Source organism: Nuphar pumila, chromosome 7 (assembly GCF_984573655.1).
Source record: "Nuphar pumila chromosome 7, dmNupPumi1.hap1.1, whole genome shotgun sequence".
Classification (NCBI taxonomy): domain Eukaryota; kingdom Viridiplantae; phylum Streptophyta; class Magnoliopsida; order Nymphaeales; family Nymphaeaceae; genus Nuphar; species Nuphar pumila.
This window is the reverse complement of record NC_143255.1, coordinates 113089031-113111731: the sequence shown is the minus strand read 5'-3', so window position 1 is coordinate 113111731 and position 22701 is coordinate 113089031. Positions and strand designations below refer to the sequence as shown.

General features: G+C 38.5%; 1 protein-coding gene across 13 annotated transcripts in view; it reads right to left on the bottom strand.

The window, feature by feature from the left end:
• Nucleotides 1-12661, bottom strand: part of LOC149832981 (ubiquitin domain-containing protein DSK2b-like) — a 37313-nt gene extending 24652 nt beyond the window's left edge. For 12 of the 13 annotated variants that reach the window (XR_016433381.1, XR_016433380.1, XR_016433379.1 and 9 more), the window contains exon 1: nucleotides 12193-12577. Coding sequence is in view for 6 of the 13 variants with exons in the window: in XM_090014821.1 (XP_089870947.1) it covers nucleotides 12193-12442 (250 nt within the window). In the remaining 7 variants the exon portion in view is untranslated. Of the gene's footprint in view, nucleotides 1-12192 lie in introns of all 13 variants that reach the window. The other variant, XR_016433384.1, reaches the window with a different exon arrangement.
• Between the last annotated feature and the right edge of the window lie 10040 nt (nucleotides 12662-22701).

Genomic DNA, 22701 nt, shown 5'->3' with positions numbered 1-22701 from the left:
AATGTTGAGAGAAGTTGACAGAGATGTACTCATGTTTCATAAAATTTATGAAATGTGGGACAATATGATTAAAAAAGTTCAAAGTATCATTTTCAAACATGAGAAAAAAGATATTGCACTTGATGATTCGGAATTTTACAATCATGTACATTCAGTTTTAGTGAGAAGATGGGATAAAAGCAGCACACCTTTGCATTGCATGGCACACTCTCTCAATCCAAAATATTATGCAAAAAAATGGTTGATAGAAGGTCTTGGTCGTGTTTCTCCAAATGAAGATCCTGAGATATCAAGGAATAGAATGATATGTTTGGGAAGACTTTTTAATGATCCTCACATGTTTAAGGTTGTAAATAGTGAGTTTGGAAAGTTCTCTAGTAGGAGATTTGATTCTTTTGCAGAACTTATGACAAGGGACGAGAAAGATCCCCTTAATTGGTGTGCAACATATGGATTAGAGACACCAAATCTGCAACATCTTGCAATGAATTTGTTATCCCAACCTACGATATCATCGTGCTGTGAAAAAAATTGGAGTACATATGCTCAAATTCACAACATTAAAAGAAGCAAACTCACTAGTAAAAGAGCAGAAGACTTGGTTTATGTTCACTCTAATCTACGATTAATTTCTCGTCACACCAAAGATGAGAATAAGTGTTTTTTTATTTTCTATTCAAAGTTCGTATTTAAATATTTATATTCAAAGTTTGAAATTAGATACTAAGCTAGTCATATTTTGATGCAGTTGTGGACCATCCAAGTATTGGGATGTAAATCCAAAAGATTTTGACATGGAGGAAAAACATGATTTGCATACTCTCAACATGGACTACCTTGATCTTGTTCTTCCCTCTAATTCAGACGATGAGGCAGGTTTATGATAAGTTTTGTTGTTATCACACTCACAAGCTTCTTTATATGTTTTTTTTGGCAAGTTTGTATTGTTACTTTAATAGAATTATTGTTTTATTTTTGCTTTAAAATTTACAATCTTATTATTGTAATATATATATATATATATATATTAAATATATATATATATAGTCGTGTCCCAGTGTCCAAAATTTTTAAAATTGCTTCGGTACCCGCACTCATGTGACATAGGATATACTCAAGGTCAAAAGAATATCAAAAAGAAAGTTGCATGATTAAAATGCTACCTTATTTGACATGTCATCCCTGCAGAAGAATATGAACCTAAAAGGATCATATCCCCAAAATCCTACTTTCTATGGGGCAAAACCTATGTAACATGGGTGCGGGTACAGGTGATGAGCAATATTAAAAAATTTGAACACAGGGACACGGCTATATATATATATATATATATATATATATATATATAAATAAGATTATAAATTTTAAAGCAAAAATAAAAAAGTAATTTTATTGAAGTAACACAAACTTGCCAAAATATAACAAATAAAGAAGCTTGTGAGTGTGATAACAACAAAATTTATCATAAATCTGCCTCATCATTTGAATTAGAGGAAAAATCAGGATCGAGGTAGTCCATGTTCAGAGTATGCAAATCATATTCTCCCTCTAAGTCAAAATCTTTTGGATTTACATCCCAATACTTGGATGGTCCACAACTGCATCAAAATATGATTAACTTAGTATCTAACTTCAAACTTTGAATACAAATATTTAAATATGAACTTTAAATACAAAAAAAAAAGTACCTATACTCATCTTTGGTGCAACGAAAAAATAATCGTAGATTAGAGTGAACATAAACCAAATCCTCTGCTCTTTTACTACTGAGTTTGTTTCTTTTAAAGTTGTGAATTTGAGCATATGTACCCCAATTTCTTTCACAACATGATGATGTAGCAGGTTGGGATAACAACTTCATTGCAAGATGTTGTAGATTTGGTATCTCTGATCCATATGTTGCGCACCAATTAAGGGAATCTTTCTCGTCCCTTACCATAAGTACTGTTAAAGAATCAAATCTCCCAGTAGAGAACTTTCCAAACTCACTATTTACAACATTAAACATGTGAGGATCATTAAAAAGTCTTGCCAAACATATCATTTTATTCCTTGATATCTCAAGATCTTCACTTGGAGAAACACGACCAAGACTTTCTATCAACCATTTTTTTGCATAATATTTTGGATTGAGAGAGTGTGCCATGCAATGCAAAGTTGTGTTGTTTTTATCTCATCTTCTCACTAAAACTGAATGTACATGATTGTAAAATTCGGAATCATCAAGTGCAACATCTTCCTTCTCATGTTTGAAAATGATACTTTGAACTTTTTCAATCATATTGTCCCACATTTCATAAATTCTATGAAGCATGGGTACATCGCTGTCAACTTCTCTCAACATTTCCCAAATAGACTCTGTAAATTCAACAAAATATGTAATTTTATTCCACAAAAAATCATCACATGCATTTTTTTGATAGCTTGAGCCTTAACATCATCTTCAGTACGATAAAAATCCCAATCTTGATCAGCCACCATCATCATCAATGCATTCTTGAGTTGCTTAATTCTTTTCATCATAACAATGAAAGAAGCAAAACGAGTTTCAACAACTTTTAGTAACTTGAGATCAGAATGCTTATTAAATATAGAAAGGGCATGATTATGGTTTACAACAAAATTTCTAATATTTCGAACATCATGCACTATTTTCTCAATCTATAAACACAGTTCGCGTGCATGTGCATCATCTTTTGATGGATTGCATATACTCTTAAGTGTCAAATTTAAACTGTGTATTACAGAAAGAGTCCAAAAAATATGTGAATATGTATCTTCACTTGCCAAATTCATTCCTACACGATTGCAAACTGGAGCGTTGACAGTAATGATTTACACCACGCTTTCTTCACCCACTTCTTTTATTACTTCGACAAATAATCTTTTTAAATATTCAGCATCTTTATACTTCTCAAATGCATCAACAGTCTTAAAAAAGATTGGCCCATTAAGTGAGTAAGCAATGAAGTTTATCACTGGTCACCTTTGTATATCAGTCCATCCATCAGAAACAATAGACACTCCATGTCGTTTCTATGCAAATTTTTGGGTCTCTAACAAGTCTTCAATTCTATTTTTTTCCTCTGCAAGAATGATTGCTTTTAGTTTTTCTGAACTAGGAGGCACATAACCACTCAAATTACAATTAGCCAAAGATGTAATCATATCTTTCCAGTATGGACTTCTAGCTACGTTAAAAGGAATTGAGATTGAGAAAAAGAATCGACCAATCTTTTTATCAATTTCAGCTCTTGCCATATTTTTGAATGACCCCTGTATTGTTTTATTGCTTTTCATCTTTCTTTTATTCAAAAATTCTTCTTGTTCATCACTAGCAATAGCAATAGCAAAAGGCATATTAATCGAATCACTGCTCATCTCTGCAATTTTCTTCTTTTCAACCTCCTCTTGTTCTTTCTTCAATTGCTTTAACAAGTCTTTGTCAACCTTAGAACATGGCCTAACTCCTTGACCACGAATATGCAAAAGATGTGCTTTCACATGCGTATAAGAATCCATGAAAGCAGTCTTACATAGATTATAAACAAATTGCACATTTCCACCACCACCACTAGCTTTTATCCCTTTTGTGACAAGCATCCAAAGTGGTTGAGAAACTTCTAATTCAGAGTTAGAACTTGAACCAACTTTATTGACACTACCACTAGAACTCGCCATTATATCTTAAAACTGAAAAGAAAAGTGAAACTGAAAACTGAACACAAAATTGTATGCAGTACCCACCAAAATATGTAAATAAAGTTAATAAACACTTCAAAAAATAGTAACAGGAGCTCTGCCCCTCTCACTATGTGCCTGACAGAAAATAACAAAGGCAGTGGGCTCCGCCCCTTGCCAAAAAACTACGACTGAGATAGGGGGCTCTGCCCCCTGTCGAAAAACCGAAATGTTCGCCCCCTGTCGAAAAACCAATCGGAGGCATAGGGGGCTCCGCCCCCTGCCAAAGGAAGAGGAAGAAGAACGGAAGAGGGAGGAGGGATATACCTGAGAGGACCGGTGGTTGGGGTCGCCGATGGTTGGCGTCGTCGGCGGCTACGATCGCTGAGGTCTGGGTCGCCGACGAGCCTGAAGGGGACGAGGAGCGAGGGACGGGTGGGGGAGAGAGAGCGATTGGCGGGGAGGGGTCTGTCGTCTGCCCCTCCCCTTGCGTAGCCTCTTAAGGGTCAGGCCCCGACCCCGATACTGTATTGGATCCAGGTCGGGTCCTGATCCGAACCCGGCCCGAGTCCAAATTAATTTTAATACAACAACTACGCCTTCATCCCAAAACAATTGGGGTCAGCGATATGAACCAAAAAAGGAAATCATTCTGGGTCTTCCACATGAATCCTTCTCCTCCAATCATTTTTATCCAATGGCATGTCCTCGGTGAGGTTGAAAGCATTCATATCCTTTCCTGTCATCTCCATCCAAGTCTTCCTAGGCTTACCCCGACCTCTTTTAACTAATATATTTTCCCATTTCTCCATCCTTCTAACTGAAGCAGCATTAGGCCTTCGCCGAATATGTCCAAACCACCGTAAACGATTCTCTCTCATCCTATTTTCAATGGGTGCAACGCCTACCTTCTTACGTATCTCCTAGTTTCGAATCTTATCTTTTATTGTATTTCCACACATCCATCTCAGCATACGCATCTCAGCTACACTCATTTTTTGAATATGATGTCTCTTGGTAGCCCAACATTCCGTACCATATAGTAAAGCGGGCCTAATAGTCGTCCTATAAAACTTTCCCTTCAACCGTAATGGCATTCTACGATCGCACAACACTCCAGTTGCACTCTTCCATTTCATCCACCCAACCTTTATCCTATGATTTACATCTCCATCAATTTCTCCATGCTTTTGAATGATAGATCCCAAATATTTGAAACAATCATCCACCGGTATTTCTTGTTCACCAAGCTTCACTACACTTTCATCACTACTTCGTTGCTTACTAAACCGACATTCCATATATTTTGTCTTACTCTTACTCAACTTAAAACCTCTTGCTTCCAATGTCTATCTCCATAATTCTAACTTAGCATTAACCCCAGCTCTAGACTCATCAATCAAAACAATATCATCAGCAAACAACATACACCACGGCACATTTTTTTGAATTGATCTTGTAAACTCATCCATCACTATAGCAAATAGGAAAGGGCTTAAAGCAGGTCCTTGATGTAACCCAACCGTTATAGGAAAATTGGTTGTCACCCCTCCACAAGTGCGGACATTGGTTATTACTCCATACATATCTTTAATTATACTAATGTACTTGAGAGAAACACCTTTCGTCATCATTGTCCACCAGATAACGTCCCTAGGTACTCTATCGTATGCCTTCTCCAAATCAATAAAAACCATATGCAAATCTTTGTTCCTCTCTCTATATCTCTCAATAAGTTGTCTAAGAAGATGTATAGCTTCCATAGTTGATCTTCTAGGCATAAAACCAAATTGATTCTCTGATATCATGACAACCTTCCTCAACCTAGACTCAATCACCCTCTCCCAAAGTTTCGTAGTATGACTCATGAGTTTTATACCACGATAATTTGTGCAATCTTGTATATCACCCTTATTCTTATATAGAGGTACCAAAGTACTCTTCCTTCACTCATTAGGCATCTTATTTGTCCGCCAAATCTTGTTAAAAAGATTTGTCAACCATTCTAAACATTTCTCTCTCAAGCATTTCCAACCCTCGATAGATATACCATCTGAGCCAACTGCCCTTCTTGATTTCATTTTCTTCAAAGCCTCTGCAATTTCTTTTTTTTAAATCTTGCGCATGAAGTTACGATTCATCTCATGAAAAGGAACGGAGAAGTCTCCAAGAACCTGAGCATGACTTCCATTAAATAGCTTATCAAAATAATATTTTCATCTCTCCTTAATCTCCTCATCTTTGACTAAAACCCTTTGCGTTTCATCTTTGATACATCTAACCATACTCAGATCCCTCGATTTCCTATCTCTCATCTTTGCAAGCCTATAAATATTCTTCTCGCCCTCTTTGGTATCCAACTTGTCATAAACCTCCGTATATACCTTATCCCTCGCGTTTCGAACTACTTTTTTAGTTTCCTTCTTTGCTATCATATACTTCTCCAAATTAATTTTAATAAATGGAAAAAAATAGACTCGGTCAAAGTTGACCGAGTCCAAAATGTGGACAGACTCGGCCCTGATGCGTTGACCGAGTCTGACACTTAGTTGATCGTGTCTGCCCCATGTCCGAAGCCGTACCTGTTTCGGGGCGTGTCGATGCAGGTGCGTCGACCTTTTAGCCGAGTTCGTGTGACTTAGGGCAAAACCTGCTGACAAAAGTCACCAGTAAACTCTAAACTGTAGATGGATGCATAGGCTCACAAACACGGACAGGGTGGCGGTGGGAAGAACTCTAAAGTAAAGGAGAAAAAAAATCCAATTAACAATGATCTAAAGGAGCCATGATGAGCAACACATGATAGAGCTGGAGATAGATCAAGACAAGGGAGATAGGAACCAAAACTACAAATGGATAAGCTGATTATTTCTTACAGAGAGGACACTCAAAAGGGAAGTTTGTGGAAGTCACTTCAAATATTTGAACCCTGGTCACAATTGCAAGATAAAGTCCAAGAGCCAAAAAACACATAAAAACTACAATTGTCAAAATGACAATATTGTGCAGAAAATACAGAACCAACTGATATTTCACCACTTACAATTCACCAAGGAAATTATGTCACATGCAGCATAGTACAAGCAATGCCTTAAATCTCTATTTTTCAAGATTTCAACTTGAGGGGATGAACACAACCATGATGATAACTGTGGTAAAAAAATATCACTTGAAACAAATTGATCAGCAATTATAGGAAGATTACTATGATGTACTAGAAGGTTTGGATGTGAACAAGAACACATATAGTAAGAATATCACAAAGTTAATAGATATCAAAGCGCATTGTATGATCCATATAGTAGTGAGAATGAAGGGAAACCCCCACAGAGGTCAACAGATACAAAAGGTGCATTTAGTAGCCCAATAAACAGTGGGCATAAGCCACAAATGCCAGATTCAAGGAATACCCTAACAAGCGAAAAACAGCAGCAATAATCTGCAATCAGATCTTTTGCAGGTGTCCACAGGTTGGCTATTGCCTGATCCAAACAACTCCCATATCCAAGGTCATTAGCAATTGGACATGGAAAAACAATTCCCATATCCAAGGTAATTAGAAAATGGGCATGGAAAAACTATATGCAGTGTCCCAAACTATGTCACATGGGTACGGGTACGAGGGGTACGGCACGACAATTACAAAAAATGAGGGTACAGGGGCACAGCTATATATATACATATCAGTGTAAGCAATTCATATATAATCTATAAGTGTATGAGTTATCTATTTGACTGTTTTTTTGAGTTATATTTTGTGTTGATTATTTAGGGTTTAACTGTTTATGATTTTGTATAATATTAACATATTATAAGTGTATGTATTTATGTATATGTATATATTGTATAGTTTATGTATTTGTTTTCACATATATGATATATATTAATATATGAGCTTATGTTATTTGTTGCTTACTCCTTTTAATTTAGCGATAATTACATGTTTCTTTTTTTTAGATTCTTATCATTTTTTTAGAACAATGATTTTATTTTTGTATATTGATTATTCACATTATTAGTTGTATGGTTTGGTTATTCAATTGCTCATTTATTCTTAGTTTTTTTTAGCAGGTTATCAGTTGCATTATGGTTTGTTTGTTTATTTAATTATCCATTTCTTCTTCTTATGTGCCTATTGCTTGTACTATGTCTATTGTTGTTAATTTTTTTGTATACATGATTTTATTTTTGTTCATTGTTCATTCACATTGTTAGTTGTATTGTTTGTTTATTTAACTGTTAATTTATTCTTAATTTGTTTGAGCACGTTATGTAATATAATTTCTTTACCGTGTTCGACGACATGTTATCATTTGTCTATTGCTTATTGTTGATTGGTTTTATGTATATACATGTTTGTTATTAATTTTAGTAGTTTGTTTACATATTTTGTATTTTTTTTTGGGCTACCGCCTAGGCCCCCGCCTAGTCTTTTTAGGGGCTCACCACCTGGGCTCCGCCTAGCCTTTGACAACTAAGATACATTGTAATTTTGTTTTTAGTTTTTTAGGTTTTTATTTTTATAATTTTTGTATTTAGGAGCCATTAGGGATAGCCCAACTAGTTGTTGGGCTAGCCCCAACGGCTATATTTCTAGCCATTGGGGCTAGTCCAACTGGACTAACCCTTGTGGCTTCCTTTTGCCCATTTAAAGGGGGTTCTTCCTCATTGTTTGGTAATGATTTTATAAGCATTTTATGATTAATACCATTTTATATTTTTTACATTGTTGCTCTCTAAAGGTGCTTGTGTGTGGTTTCTCCATTGTGAGAGTGTATTAGGTCCATAAGTGACCCTTTTGATTATGCTTGTATAACTCTTTTGAAAGATTGTAATTGACCCATAAAGTGATATATTTGTTTTTGTGCATTCTTGTAGCCCTTAGAGGCAACCATTGTATTATTTTTTGTTTCATTATAGGATCCACCAAGATACAATCACAGGCATATTCGCGTGAACGTACTCCATAGGAAGCAGACGCAAGAAGCAAACAGGAAAACTGCCAGGAATCAAACTAAAAAGATAAACAGGAAAGCATTGGGGAGGCCAATCTGAAATTCTTCACTGCAAAAGGTTCCCACGTTTGGAGTTCAATTCCTGAAAGAACGCAAGTGAGCTTCTCATATCAGAGAAGGATGCTTCAAATACCAAGACAAATACCTTTTCCCCGCCCCAAAAACATAAAAAAGAAGTGTGCTACTGCTTCCAACTTTTTTGGAAAGCATGATGATGGGAATCACACTTCCAACCTGGTGAAAATGCTTTCAGGATATATAGAATAACCAGAATACAGGATCCACCTGGCCCCACTTGAATGTGATCCTAATTAAGAAAAAACTTCAAAGGGTAAAGGGTTGATGTCTTGGATAAAAAAAAAGGTAGGCAGCTAATATTCTTTTAATCAGGAATGACCTGTGTTAAATGATATTCAAAAATATTTGTCTGGGAAGGTAAGTTTCCAGCATCACAAATTTTCTGCAACCAAGTTTTCCATTTAACCCTGATAGATAACTATGAAATAATTTTACTGTAGTGATCCCTAAACATAGCCTATCTTGTGCCCAGGAAGCTGAATGAACAATAGGCTCTGGGAACCACCCACATCCCAGACGGGTTCAGGACACAAATATCCACCTGAGAAACAACCTGTATACATGAAACTGAATGAACAATTGGCTCTGGAAACCAGCAAAATTCCACTCATGGAGTCGGGGGCATGTGGATTCAGGACACAAAATGGACATGCTTGGTATGAAATGTGTACATGGGATTGTTCATGTACACTTCTATTTATTTATGTAGTATCCAAAATCCAATTCACACCTGTAGAAATGTAAGATAGCATTTGTGAATTTAAATGACCACTTAAAAATAATAAAATGCATTTCATGCACCTCTTTATGTTTTATAGAATTGCAGATTAGACATATCGGTAAAACTCTAATTAAATTACAAAGAATCAAGGCAAATGCTGCAACCAGGCTGTCATGGCACTGATCATCATAACTCCAAATAAAAAAGTAGCTTTCTTTCAGTCCTCTTCTATAGGAAGCACAAAGTTTCTTTATCACAAGAAAAATACGTCATGTTAGAATAAACTCATTTACACAGACACACCACAAAAATTCTTAGCTCCATACTGGATACTAGTTTTCATTTTTTACACCATTTACCATTTTTTTTATGAGTGAATTATAGTACAAGAAGGAATAGATATATTAGACAAATAACCTATGTTTTTTTATTAAAAAAACAGAAATTAGAAACTGTAATAATTTACAGTTTTACACACCTTCTAGTGGCTTTTGTATTCATTCGAACTCATAAAGAGAGTATGTTTTACATGTCTCCATTCAAGGCTGCATCTTCATGGTGTTCAAAGTAACAAGTTCAGCTCTTCCTCCTCAAATAATGAAGTGTGTGTCCATTAAAAAGAAAAAAAAATCTTAGTGTCTTCACATTGCCATGGAGATGCTCCAATTGCCAAACCACCATCTTGCCATGCATCGCAACTCCAAGTTTGAACACATGAAACAAGCATTATCTGAGGTCAGGAACCCTTTTAAGGAAAGCTGGTCGCATGCAAGTGGCCATTCAAGCATTCTTGTGAAGTAAAAGGACCAGTCTGACACTGTCAACACACTTTGTATACAGCAGTAGAAGCTTAGATACACAAAGCTCCTTACTTACGAACCCACCAGAGATACAATTATATAGAAATATTCCTGAAGTAGGAAACCACTGACAAGCTCAACCATCAAACGGATATACAAGCCCCTTTCATGTTATAGCATGCAACCTCTCCTTAGATAATTCTTGTTTTTTTATTTCCTACTGTGCTGCCCCATCCAATGTTGTCAGTATCGGTGTTGACCCTGAATCATTCTCAAGTGAATCGTTCTAAATCGGCTAAAAAATAATTAAAAATATTTTGTGTCAATCAGAACGTGACAAGTGTTAAAACCATTAAAATAATATTTAAAATTAATTTTAAGTATTTTTACATTTATTAAAAAATAGCCAATTCAGGCTAGTATCGTATTGATTTTCTGCTGATACGATACGTATAGGCCGATACAGGCCTATTCAAGCCGATACTGACAACATTGTCCCCATCCAACCTCCTCATCGTCTTGGTTAAACCTGAAAAGGGCAAAAAGGTCATATCTATACAGAAAGATGATTTTGATTATAATAAACATGAAAGATACCACCCATCGATAATATTTTTTTGGGACCTTGAGAAGGAACCTCCATGAAATTAGGAATGAAGGTCATAATCGGAGCTGCAATCCAACATGATGGTAAAGATATAGGCACACAACTCACCGGCATGCTCTCCACATATATATGGTCTATTGAGAAGTTCCAAGCATGCATAACCATGATAACATACCACAGATACCCTTTGAAAATTTTGCAAGCAGAAACCAAGGGGCTAAATTAAAGAATGCTACTTAGTCTACCACATCTTCAATCATAGCCATCTGAATTTGTGTTAAAACTAACTAAAGGAGTTGATACCATGAGAAAAAATAACTAAAACTGAAAAAAAAATTATTGATTACATAGAAAATCTATAAGAACTCGGATTAAAGAAAAAGAAGATGAAGAAGAAATGGTCCTGATGATTCAAGCATAAATTTGCTAAGTCTGGGACATATGAATGAAGCCAGGTCCACCCACTAGCTCAACAAATTCCAATTTAGCGATACCGGGTAGCCTTAATTATACTAACTGAGTGAGAGAAGACATTTAAGAGTGATGTTTCTCTTCTTAAGTATACCACAAAACGATGACTAAGTTCGAGAACACAACCAAAATCAGGAGCCTATCCCTATCGATGACACAGAGGGAAACGGGTACCAAGTCAATACTCAATGCCCAACTCATAAAATTTTTGCACATATTAATATAGTCATTCAATTCACGAGACTTCGAAAGAAGGGTAGAGGCGACAGAAATGAAAGGAAACAAAAAATGAAGGACCAACAATGCAACGCGCTCGAAGAAATCATAAGCTAATATGAACACTGCAGACAAGCAGAAACCATAATCTGCATACACATGGAAATAACCAAAGCAGACTAAACAATTCGGGGCAAAAATACCAGATGTCATAATAACAACAACTACATATGCAATCACATGATGAAATTTTCTGAAAAAACAGAAAAACATATTTTTTAGAGGCTCCAAAGAACGTAATTTTCCAGAAACATGTAACAATTTAATTGGAAAAGGTATGCCTTAACGAACAGATCTCGACCCTTAAAATATTCGGGAAATTTAGTTCAAATTTTCTGAATGAGTCACGCGTCATGAAACAAATTATCTAGTAAAATCACGATAAAAGAATGAATGAACGAAAAAGAAATGGAACAATCTAACATCAGATATAGCCAAAAAACAAAATAAAATCATGATCAGGCACTATTTTTTTTAAGAAAATTAAGCGATCAGGCAACCGTCTACTAAACCCTAAAAAACTGAACGGGATGCAGCGAGTACCGTAGCTCTCCAGGGTCTGATCGTCCTTGAGAATTCGCCCCTTGTAGATGAGCCGCTGTTGATCCATCGGGATCTCGCAGCTCTTCGCCACGACCGATTTGAAGGCGGCAACAGTGGATCCCAAATCCGCACGCACCGAGAACTTGGAGCCGTTGGAGCACCGGATGTTGACGACGATGCCGCCACCGCCATCACTGGCGGCATCACCTGCCAACGCTGTCGACTCTCCGGAATCGTTGTCGCCCCCCATGGCTCCCCTCCTCGGTTCGCGGAAGAACGAAACCCTAACCCTAGATTGAGCAACGCCCGGATCTTCACCTTATGGGCGTCCTCGTCAGCGGCCGCCTCCGGAGGTGTGAGGAAGATGAAGGACAAAATCGGGACTTTGCGAAAAGGAAAATCTACGTGAGCGAGGGTTTCGTTGCAGAAGAGAAAAGACAGAGAAAGAGAGGAGAAAAGGAGGGAGAATGAGAAGGCAATCCAGAGGGGGAGTCTTTAATTCTCTCAGCATGAAATTACCGAAATAGACGAAAAGGATCAGCTAAGGTCGAAGAAGGAATTCGATTCGTTGACTTTCTTTTCGTCCACAAAAAAAAAAACCTACAGAGGAGTGGGGAGTGCAAACCGGTTGGATTCCGGCCGGATCTTTCCAGATTCGAACCCGAAATGTAAACAGTAGATCAGGATCCGTATTCAGATCTGAGGAGGTAAGGTTGAATACAAACAAACAACAACAACTACGCCTTCATCCCAAAACAATTGGGGTCAGCGATATGAACCAAAAAAGAAATTCATTTTGGGTCTTCCACATGAATCCTTTTCCTCCAATCATTTCTATCCAACGCCATGTCCTCGGTGAGGTTCAAAGCATTCATATCCTTTCCTATCATCTCCATCCAAGTCTTCCTAGGCCTACCCCGACTTCTTTTAACTAATATATTTTCCCATTTCTCCAACCTTCTAACTGGAGCATCATTAGGCCTTCGCCGAATATGTCCAAACCACCGTAAACGATTCTCTCGCATCTTATTTTCAATGGGTGCAACACCTACCTTCTTACGTATCTCTTCGTTCCGAATCTTATCTTTTATTGTATTTCCACACATCCATCTAAGCATCCGCATCTCAGCTACACTCATTTTTTGAATATGATGTCTCTTGGCAGCCCAACATTCCGTACCATATAGTAAAGCGGGTCTAATAGTCGTCCTATAAAACTTTTCCTTCAACCGCAATGGCATTCTACGATCGCACAGCACTCCAGTAGCACTTTTCCATTTCATCCACCCAACCTTTATCCTATGATTTACATCTCCATCAATTTCTCCATACTTTTGAATGATGGATCCCAAATATTTGAAATAATCATTCACCGGTATATCTTGCTCACCAAGCTTCACTACACTCCCATCACTACTTCGTTGCTTACTAAACCGACATTTCATATATTCAGTCTTACTCTTACTCAACTTAAAACCTCTAGCTTCCAATGTCTGTCTCCATAATTCTAACTTAGCATTAACCCCAGCTCTAGACTCATCAATCAAAACAATATCATCAGCAAACAACATACACCACGGTACATTTTCTTGAATTGATCTCGTAAGCTCATCCATCACTATCGCAAATACGAAAGGGCTTAAAGCAGATCCTTGATGTAACCCAACCGTTATCGGAAAATTGATTGTCACCCCTCCACAAGTGCGGACATTGGTTACTACTCCTTCATACATATCTTTAATTATACTAATGTACTTGAGAGAAACACCTTTCTTCATCATTGTCCACCAGAGAACGTCCCTAGGTACTCTATCGTATGCCTTCTCTAAATCAATAAAAACCATATGCAAATCTTTGTTCCTCTCCCTATATCTTTCAATAAGTTGTCTAAGAAGATGTATAGCTTCCATAGTTGATCTTCCAGGCATAAAACCAAATTGATTCTCCGATATCATGACAACCTTCCTCAACCTAGACTCAATCACCCTCTCCCAAAGTTTCATAGTATGACTCATGAGTTTTATACCACGATAGTTTGTGCAATCTTGTATATCACCCTTATTCTTATATAAAGGCACCAAAGTACTCTTCCTCCACTCATTAGGCATCTTATTTGTTCGCTAAATCAAGTTAAAAAGATTTGTCAACCATTCTAAACCTTTCTCTCCCAAGCATTTCCAAGCCTCGATAGGTATACCATCTGAGCCAACTGCCCTTCTTGATTTCATTTTCTTCAAAGCCTCTGCAATTTCTTTCTTTTGAATCTTGCGCATGAAGTCACGATTTATCTCATGAAAAGGAATGGAGAAGTCTCCAAGATCTTGAGCATGACTATCATTAAATAGCTTATCAAAATAATCTTTCCATCTCTCCTTAATCTCCTCATCTTTGACTAAAACCCTTTGCGTTTCATCTTTGATACATCTAACCATACCCAAATCCTTCGATTTCCTATCTCTCATCTTTGCAAGCCTATAAATATCCTTCTCGCCTTCTTTGGTATCCAACTCGTCATAAACCTCCTTATATACCTTAGCCCTCGCGTTTCGAACAACTTTTTTAGCTTCCTTCTTTGCTATCATATACTTCTCCAAATTCTCATTATCACGACTCTTACTTAGATTTCTATAACACTCTCTTTTAACCTTAATAGCTAATTTGACATCCTCGTTCCACCATGATGTATCCTTACCTAGTGGTGCACCGCCTTTAGACTCACCCAATACCTCCTTAGCTACTTTTCTCATACCACCCGCTATCTTATTCCACATTGATTCTGAATCCTCCTCGAGACACCAATCAACTTCCTTAACTACCTGCTCTACAAACATTCCTTGTTTAGCTCCTTTCAGTGCCCACCACTTAATTCTAGGATCTATCCTATGTCTATCCCTTTTGCGGCATTGTCTAATTCTAAGATCTAAAATTAAGACTCTATGTTGTGTAGCTACACTTTCTCCTGGTATAACCTTACAATCGATGCAACAACCCCTATCTCTCTTTCTAAGTAGGAAAAAATCTATCTGACTCGTATTAACCCCACTTTTAAATGTTACTAGGTGAGACTCCCTCTTCCTAAACCAAGTGTTTGCTAAGATCATATCATAGGACAAACAAAAATCTAAAATCCTTTCTCCACTTTCATTTCTTTCTCCTATACCATAGCCTCCATGGATATTCTCAAATCCATCCCTACTAATGCCTACATGTCCATTAAGGTCACCGCCGATGAAAAGCTTTTCTCCATAAGATGTCTCTTGTACTACTCCATCTAAATCTTCCCAAAATTGATGCTTAATGGAATCATCTAAACCTACTTGAGGTGCATAAACACTAATAATATTAATAATATCCGTACCTAATACTAATTTAATAAGTAAAATTCTATCACCCTTCCTACGGACCTCAACTACATTATCTATAAACTGACGACTCATAACAATCCCTACTCCATTCCTATTCCTATTTATTCCTGTATACCAAATCTTATATCCCCAAGGTTCTATCACTTTAGCTTTCTCACCTACCCATTTGGTCTCTTGAAGACATAAAATATCAATATTTCTCCTACACATAACATCTACTAACTCTACCAACTTACCAGTTAAAGACCCTATGTTCCAAGTGGCTAACCTAATTTTATGGTCTTGGACTAACTTCTTTACCCCCACCCGTCCAACAAAGTGAGGGAACCCTTGCCTATTTGACACCACATCCGGGCGCCGGTGTGACGCGTCGCTTCTGGGCGACGACCTAGCAACCCTTGCACATTTATCACTGCCTCCGGGCCTAGAGAGTACAGCGCGTCGCTCAGTAGGGAACGCCCCAACGAAATTCTCATATTGGTTCATTTTCATAGGATATGACAGTTTTTATGCTGGCTGTCACAGGCCTACCGCAACCCTCCTCCTTTATCCGGGCTTGGGACCGGCAGTGTATAACTACACAGGCGGAGTTAGGAGGTAAGGTTGAATCCGATTCCAAAATACATATGATAATACTTGATCTGGAAAAAAATAGCACAAAAACGAGATTTTTATATGTAAAATACCCAATTGGGTGGGATTTTGATTAGGATCAACTCCAGATCCGACTTAAAATGCTAACACAAATCTGATCCAAATCCCAAAGTGATCCAATTTAAACAGACTCTGAATGCGCATTTGGATTTTACTTGAACAATCCATGTCTGGAAATAACATGCCGGACTCGGATCGGATATCCGACTATATCCGATATGTTTGCTGCCCTAGAGCCAGATGGCAATTGGTCCAATTCCAGATCCGTCCTCACCTGGATATGGATCCCGACCGAATCTCAATGCTGAGTTGGACCAGAATTTGGTCTTGGATGGTGATGCTGAACAAGTTGGAAATGAGGTTGAATCGAAGCTTATACTTAGAAACGCCTGGTTGGTTTGGATGGGCCTATATCCAACTTGATTCAGCTCAAATTAACCGATTTGGATCCAATGTGATCAACCCTATCGGGCCTGGACATAGGCTGACAAGGTGACGGACCCTTACTAGACGTGGGTAGATTTGGGGCCAGAACTGACTGTGAAGTGCTGATATTGGGTCCAAATCTGGGTCTGACTGGACCTACCATATGAAGAACCATGTTCAGGTCCTACAATGTTTATACAGCCAGACCCGATCATCCATATTTTTTATGTTTCTTACATTGAAAAATTGCAGATCTAAATCGGAACTCAGGGTCCGACTCTGACCAGGTCTAGTATGGAATTTCAGAAACCATATCTAGCTTCATATATGTACTAATCGAATCTTATTGTCCAATCTGATTCTTATTCAAACATCCCTCTTTATTACCAAACCCGAAACCTATTAGACCCGGTATATGTATAGAGATTGGGATGGAGTCATACCCAACCCTTTCGTGCTGCATGTTTGGATTCATGAGATTGGGTGGAATTGAATTCCATTAGAATCGGCATAAGTGTTTGATGGAATTGAATTCCAGTTCAACCTGATCCTATGAATGAAAATATGGGTTTTGCACAAAAAACGTCCTTTTCTTCTCGGGGAGTAACCAAAGAAAACCACCACTCTCACTTGCGACTTATGAGCTCATTGGTGCAAGAGTCGGTATCGTTGCAAATCAACCGATTCAGGCTTATTCGTATCGTATCGACCTAAGTTGATTCAGTTTTTTTAATGCTTATTTTCAAAAAAAAATTAAAATGTTTTTAATATTGTTTAACATTATGTTAGCATTTTACTGATATGTGTCATCTACTGGTTAAAAATTGTCTAATTCAGCCCCATTCGGTTCAGAGTCTGAGTCGATCTGATTCTTTGAATTGTTTTGAAAACCGATTCAGGACTATACCGATTCTGACAACATTGCCCCCAGTTGCAAATTGTTAGGATATGGGGTGGTGATTTTGCAAATTTTGACTGTCTCGGATCCGAATCAAACCGACTCCCCAAAGTATTTTTTGATCTGAAATCTGAACCATTTGCAACCCTTTCAAACACTTTTTTTTTAACACGGCGAAACCGCGCCAGGCGTAGAGACCTAGCTGCGCTGGCTCAGCGGGTTTCTGTCCATGTCAGTGTAAAACTCTGAGGGCTTACTCATCAACCGCAAGGAGTCACCAAGCTTTGGCTTACACCGGGGCCGGGGGGATTTGAACCTAGACTGCCCGTCAAAAGGTCTAGGCTCCATGCCACTATGCCACACCTCTTGGGAGGAAAAAATCGATTTGATATTATTTAATATTTTTTCGTCGGAAACTTGTACGGATATTTTTCTGTTTTTTTTTCAGTAATGTAGGATGCACATATGGGCTAGCCAACCCAAGTAAATTTTCTAAAAATTAAATGATTAATAATTGTGCAAATCGAATCGAAATGATCTTTGTGGGCCTAAGGCAAACGTATGGGATATGGGTCAGGTCAACATCGACTCACACAATGGATCTAGAATTTGATGAGTGGGCTCGTTTTCTTATCAGGATCGGATTCGGATACCATGTGGTAATGGATTGGCTGAAAGTTGGTAAAATGATATATTTTCAAGTGAAAGTGAGAGGGAGAGAGTGAATGTGGGGGAATAGGTGTCTGCCAAAGTTAAGAGCATACTACGAGAGAACAGGGGGTTTTTTGGTTGTTTTTTCGCGAATCTGATTTCTCCCATCGATTTCATAGAAAATGATACTTAAATCATGTTTTTTTAATGAAAAATGTGATTTTTTTTTAGTTTAAACATTTGTAAAAATTGACCGTCGGTTTTAAAACCTTATAAATAATCATGCAACTGTCTACTCTGATTAGGGGTGGCAATTGGGTCGGCGGGTTGATGGGTCGGGTTAACGGGTTGGTGGGTCAGAATACCTCAACATGAACACGACACGTTTATTAAATGGGTCAGATGTGGTAAACACGAACACGACCTTTTTATTAAACGGGTAACCCGACATGACATGTTTAACCTGTTTAATAAACGGATCGGGTCGACACGACACGGCGACCCGTTTATTAAACGAGTCGACCCGATAACTGACCCGAGTAACTCGAATAACCTGTCTAATCCGAATAACATAATTAGAAACACAAAAAGGGTGGTCGTGTGCGCCTGTTTGGTGATGGCAACGATGTGGAGAGAAGAGGTCTCGGGCTTTCGGTTGCGGCTTAGTAGGAAGGAGTTAGGTGAGTAACTAAAGTGTAAAGTTAGGAGTTAGGGTTAGATAAGTTTTTATATATATATATAGGGTCAAACGTGTTGGCGGGTTGGCAAACCCTTAACACGAACACGACCCGTTTAATAAATGGTTTAGGCGGGTCAACCCATTTTATGACACGAACCCGTTTATGCCAAACCCTAACCCGGCTAAGAAGCGGGTTGGTGTGTCGGGTCAGATTTTGCCACCCCTAACTCTGATACTTGCCTACCACCACCATACCCGGCTTTTAAAGGTTGTTTTTCATAATTTTCAGAAATCTTACTGTACAGATATGTTTTGCATGCTTGATGTTACAGGAGCCGACTCTTGGACCGTTCGTTTCGGACGGATGGGTAGGATTTTATAAGGTTTGAAAATCGATGCTTTATAAATATTCAAGCTTAAAAATTTACATTCCTTTATTAAAAAAAATACTATCAAAAAATACTTGTAGTGTCATATTTGCAAAACGTGGACCCCATGGTGGTGCATTCAAATGCAAATGCCGGACGCCCAGAAGTGTTTCTGATGTGTTCTGCAGAAGCAAAAAATGGTGCCCACTTCTGTTCCGTACCCCCTCACAGAACAGCAGAGGACGGACAACCCCTGACGGAAAAAAAAAATTAAGGGTGCATCGACAGGATAGGTCCTGTCCATGAACTGTATGAGACAAGATGCACTGTCCTGTCCACGTGCATCCTATTCAAACGCCCCCTAAATGGCATGTCCTAATTCATGTGCACCCCAAACTTTTGGGGGTTTTCAATTTACCACTGAGGGTTTATCGCTATTACTCAAATGCTTCCATTCGCAAGTGAAAAGATCAAGTGCAATATGATTGCACAAATATTTGTGCATTAAGCACCTGATCACCCTCCATCTTGCGCACAGGCCTGTCAGTTGCGGAGCCCAAGGCCTGACAGAGAGCGATCAGGTGCTTAATGCATAAATTGTGTGCCATGTGATTGCACCCGATTCTGACTTCATTCAGCCGTTAATTTTTCCTTGGGTTTAACATTCATGTTTTCAAATTACTAGTTTAGTTTTATATCAATTAAACTCAAAACAGGAAATTTTTCCATGCTTGATTATGATTACTCATGAGTCCAATCACAGCTGCAATTCAAGGTATGTCTGATCTTAGATAAACCAACTATTGACTTAAAATTACCTACCCGGGCTCCGCGTGGTTGGTAGGAGCTGTCAGTGCATGTCTCCCTGCTGTGGGACGTTGCAGGTTCAAAACCCCAGTAGTACTATAAATAATAACTGGTAGAGGTCAGACTAACGTGAAAAGATATAGGTGCAATAACTGGTGGAGCTAATTGGGTCTGTGTAATATACAGTTATCTCATGGAAGACCTGAAGCCAAAGAAACCATGCATAGCCAGTTTCCTAATAATCAGGCTTTCTTATTTGAGAAAGTTTTATCTAGGGGCAGCAACGGGTCGGATCTGGTTTGGACCCATGTGAGTCTGAACCCAGATCTGACTTTGAGGTGTGGTTACGGGTCTGGACTCGGGTTCAAATGGGTATGTCACAAGAAAAACCATACCTAGGTCCTATAAGAATTACATGAACAAGACCCGATCCATGACCACTAAAATAATTTTTTTATCTTTTTTATATTGGAAAAACACGGGTTTTAATCGAAACTTGGGTTGGGCCCAGGTCTGGTATATAATTTCATGAACCATACCCAGCCCCATATATTAATCAGGCCTTTTGGGTCTGACCCAAATTCTACTTTGACCTCTTCTTTTATCACCAGTCCCTGACCCTGTAGGTTTTGGTATAGGTCGGGTTTGGGTCAAACCCAACCCATTGACACCCTTAGATTTATCCCAAAACTGCATGGGTAGAATGGATATTTTAATAGATAAATGACCGAAGTTAACTGGGTGTTATTTGCTCTAGGCAAAAACTTTGGTGGGAATACCGTATCCCAGTAAGAGGGGGTAAGACTTGTGATTTTTTTGAGAAAATGCAATGTATGATGTGATTCTGTAATAAATCTTTTTGGTACGGTTATTATGTTTTTGCACATAATTAAATATATATATATATATATATATATATTCATACATTACATTTTTTTTCATAAAAAACGCAGGTCTTACAAAGGGTCTTGTGCCAAGCTTAAGGCCCAGGTTCAAATCCCTATGCCACATGAGGATTAAGAGATATCTGGTAGTGGTCTGCCTAACCTCTTTCAAAAAATAGGTAGGAATGCAAAGCTCCAAGGCTAAGACCCCTGCCCCCAAGGTGTTGGCTTGCACGGCGATGCCCATGAGAATTAAACCTTGATAGACATCTAGCAGCCAAAGCCCCCCACCCCACTACGCCAACCCCCCTTGGGGCCTTTTTTTTTTTTCATCACCTTGTATTTGGTTAAATGCATAAATAATGCTTAGTATTGCTGTATTTATATGTGCATTAATTTCTTTTCTACAATTTAAAAGTATTAGAAGTATGAGAGATTATAAAGGTAAGTTGCATTCCCAATCATTCACGTCTAATGTAAGCATAAAGGTCAATTTCTATGCAGCGACACTGGTGCTGGCAGGGTGGCCGTGGGACTTACTCAGGGTTTTTCTCGCTTCAGCAAGGATTCAAGTCGCTGCTGCTGTTGAAATAAGAGATGGGCTTAACATGGACACCACTCCTGTCTCCGGAAATGCCAAGATGTGTAAGGCTACGTAGACAGTTATTCCAACGGTCATAATGTTCAAAATACAAAAAGATGTGTCTTTTGAGGATGAAGGAATTTCTTTTAGAAAAGTGCTTCAAACATAAACTTCTTAATGAAGTGAAAGGGTATGAATACATATATTAAAAAAGTACAATTATGGTTACTAGAAAGACATTCAAATTGTGAGTTAATAGTGTGGACCTCCCTGGCAATTTTGAGTGTAACAGCGTGTTTTCACCTCAATGCAATTCTGCATCCGAGCATCCAAGCTCCTACATTGATATCAGAGCGGGTTTGACAGATCCCTGATAGTGACGAAAGTAGCATGTATGTGCAGGTGTATTGACACAGACCGATGCCAAACCGAAACACCCTTTTCACGGTAGGGACTCATCGCCGAAAAAGAGAAACATAAAAAAAAAATAGAAAAAAGCAAAAAGTCAGTTTATTTTTTGTTTTAGACAAATCGGTGAACCAAGGGTTCTCGATTTGCGAAAACTCAAAAAAAATAAAATAAACCCAGAGTAAATGAAGAGGGTTCGGCCCTCTTCGGTTATTGAGTAGAGAAGAAGAAATCACCACCACTGGTGGTGATCGGACACCAGTGGTGGCCCGGTCTTCCTCTCCCTCTTTGTGTGTCGATCGACAGAATTCTTCCTGGGCAGGATCGCCTAGTTTCACGACAGGGGTGCATTGCTGAAAAAAGAAAAAAAAAAGGCGGTTCCCTTCATCGTTGCCATCAGGGGTGCGACATAGTGTTGCGAGCAATGCACCGAGTGGGTCCTCCTTTTCGATGGGTCATTGCCAAAAATTGCCTACATCAGCGTCGGCTGAGCCATTGAAACAGAAAAGGGAAAACAAAAAAAAATAGTGGGCCCAGAACCCTGTTCATCTTTTCGGTCGATTTGGTGGCCGGATTCCCCGTCGAAGGTCCTAGTAGTGGCATTGTTGTCGGGGACTAATTTGCCTGATTTTTTCAACCCTCAAAACCTCATTGGCGGAGGCCTTATTCTCTAAGGTCGTGCGGTGATCATCGGTCACCTCGTCCGGTGCGGTGTGCTGCCGTCGGACTGGTCGCTGGGTTCCACTTGAAGCGTGGCCTCATCACCAGAAAAGGGGAACCTGCAAG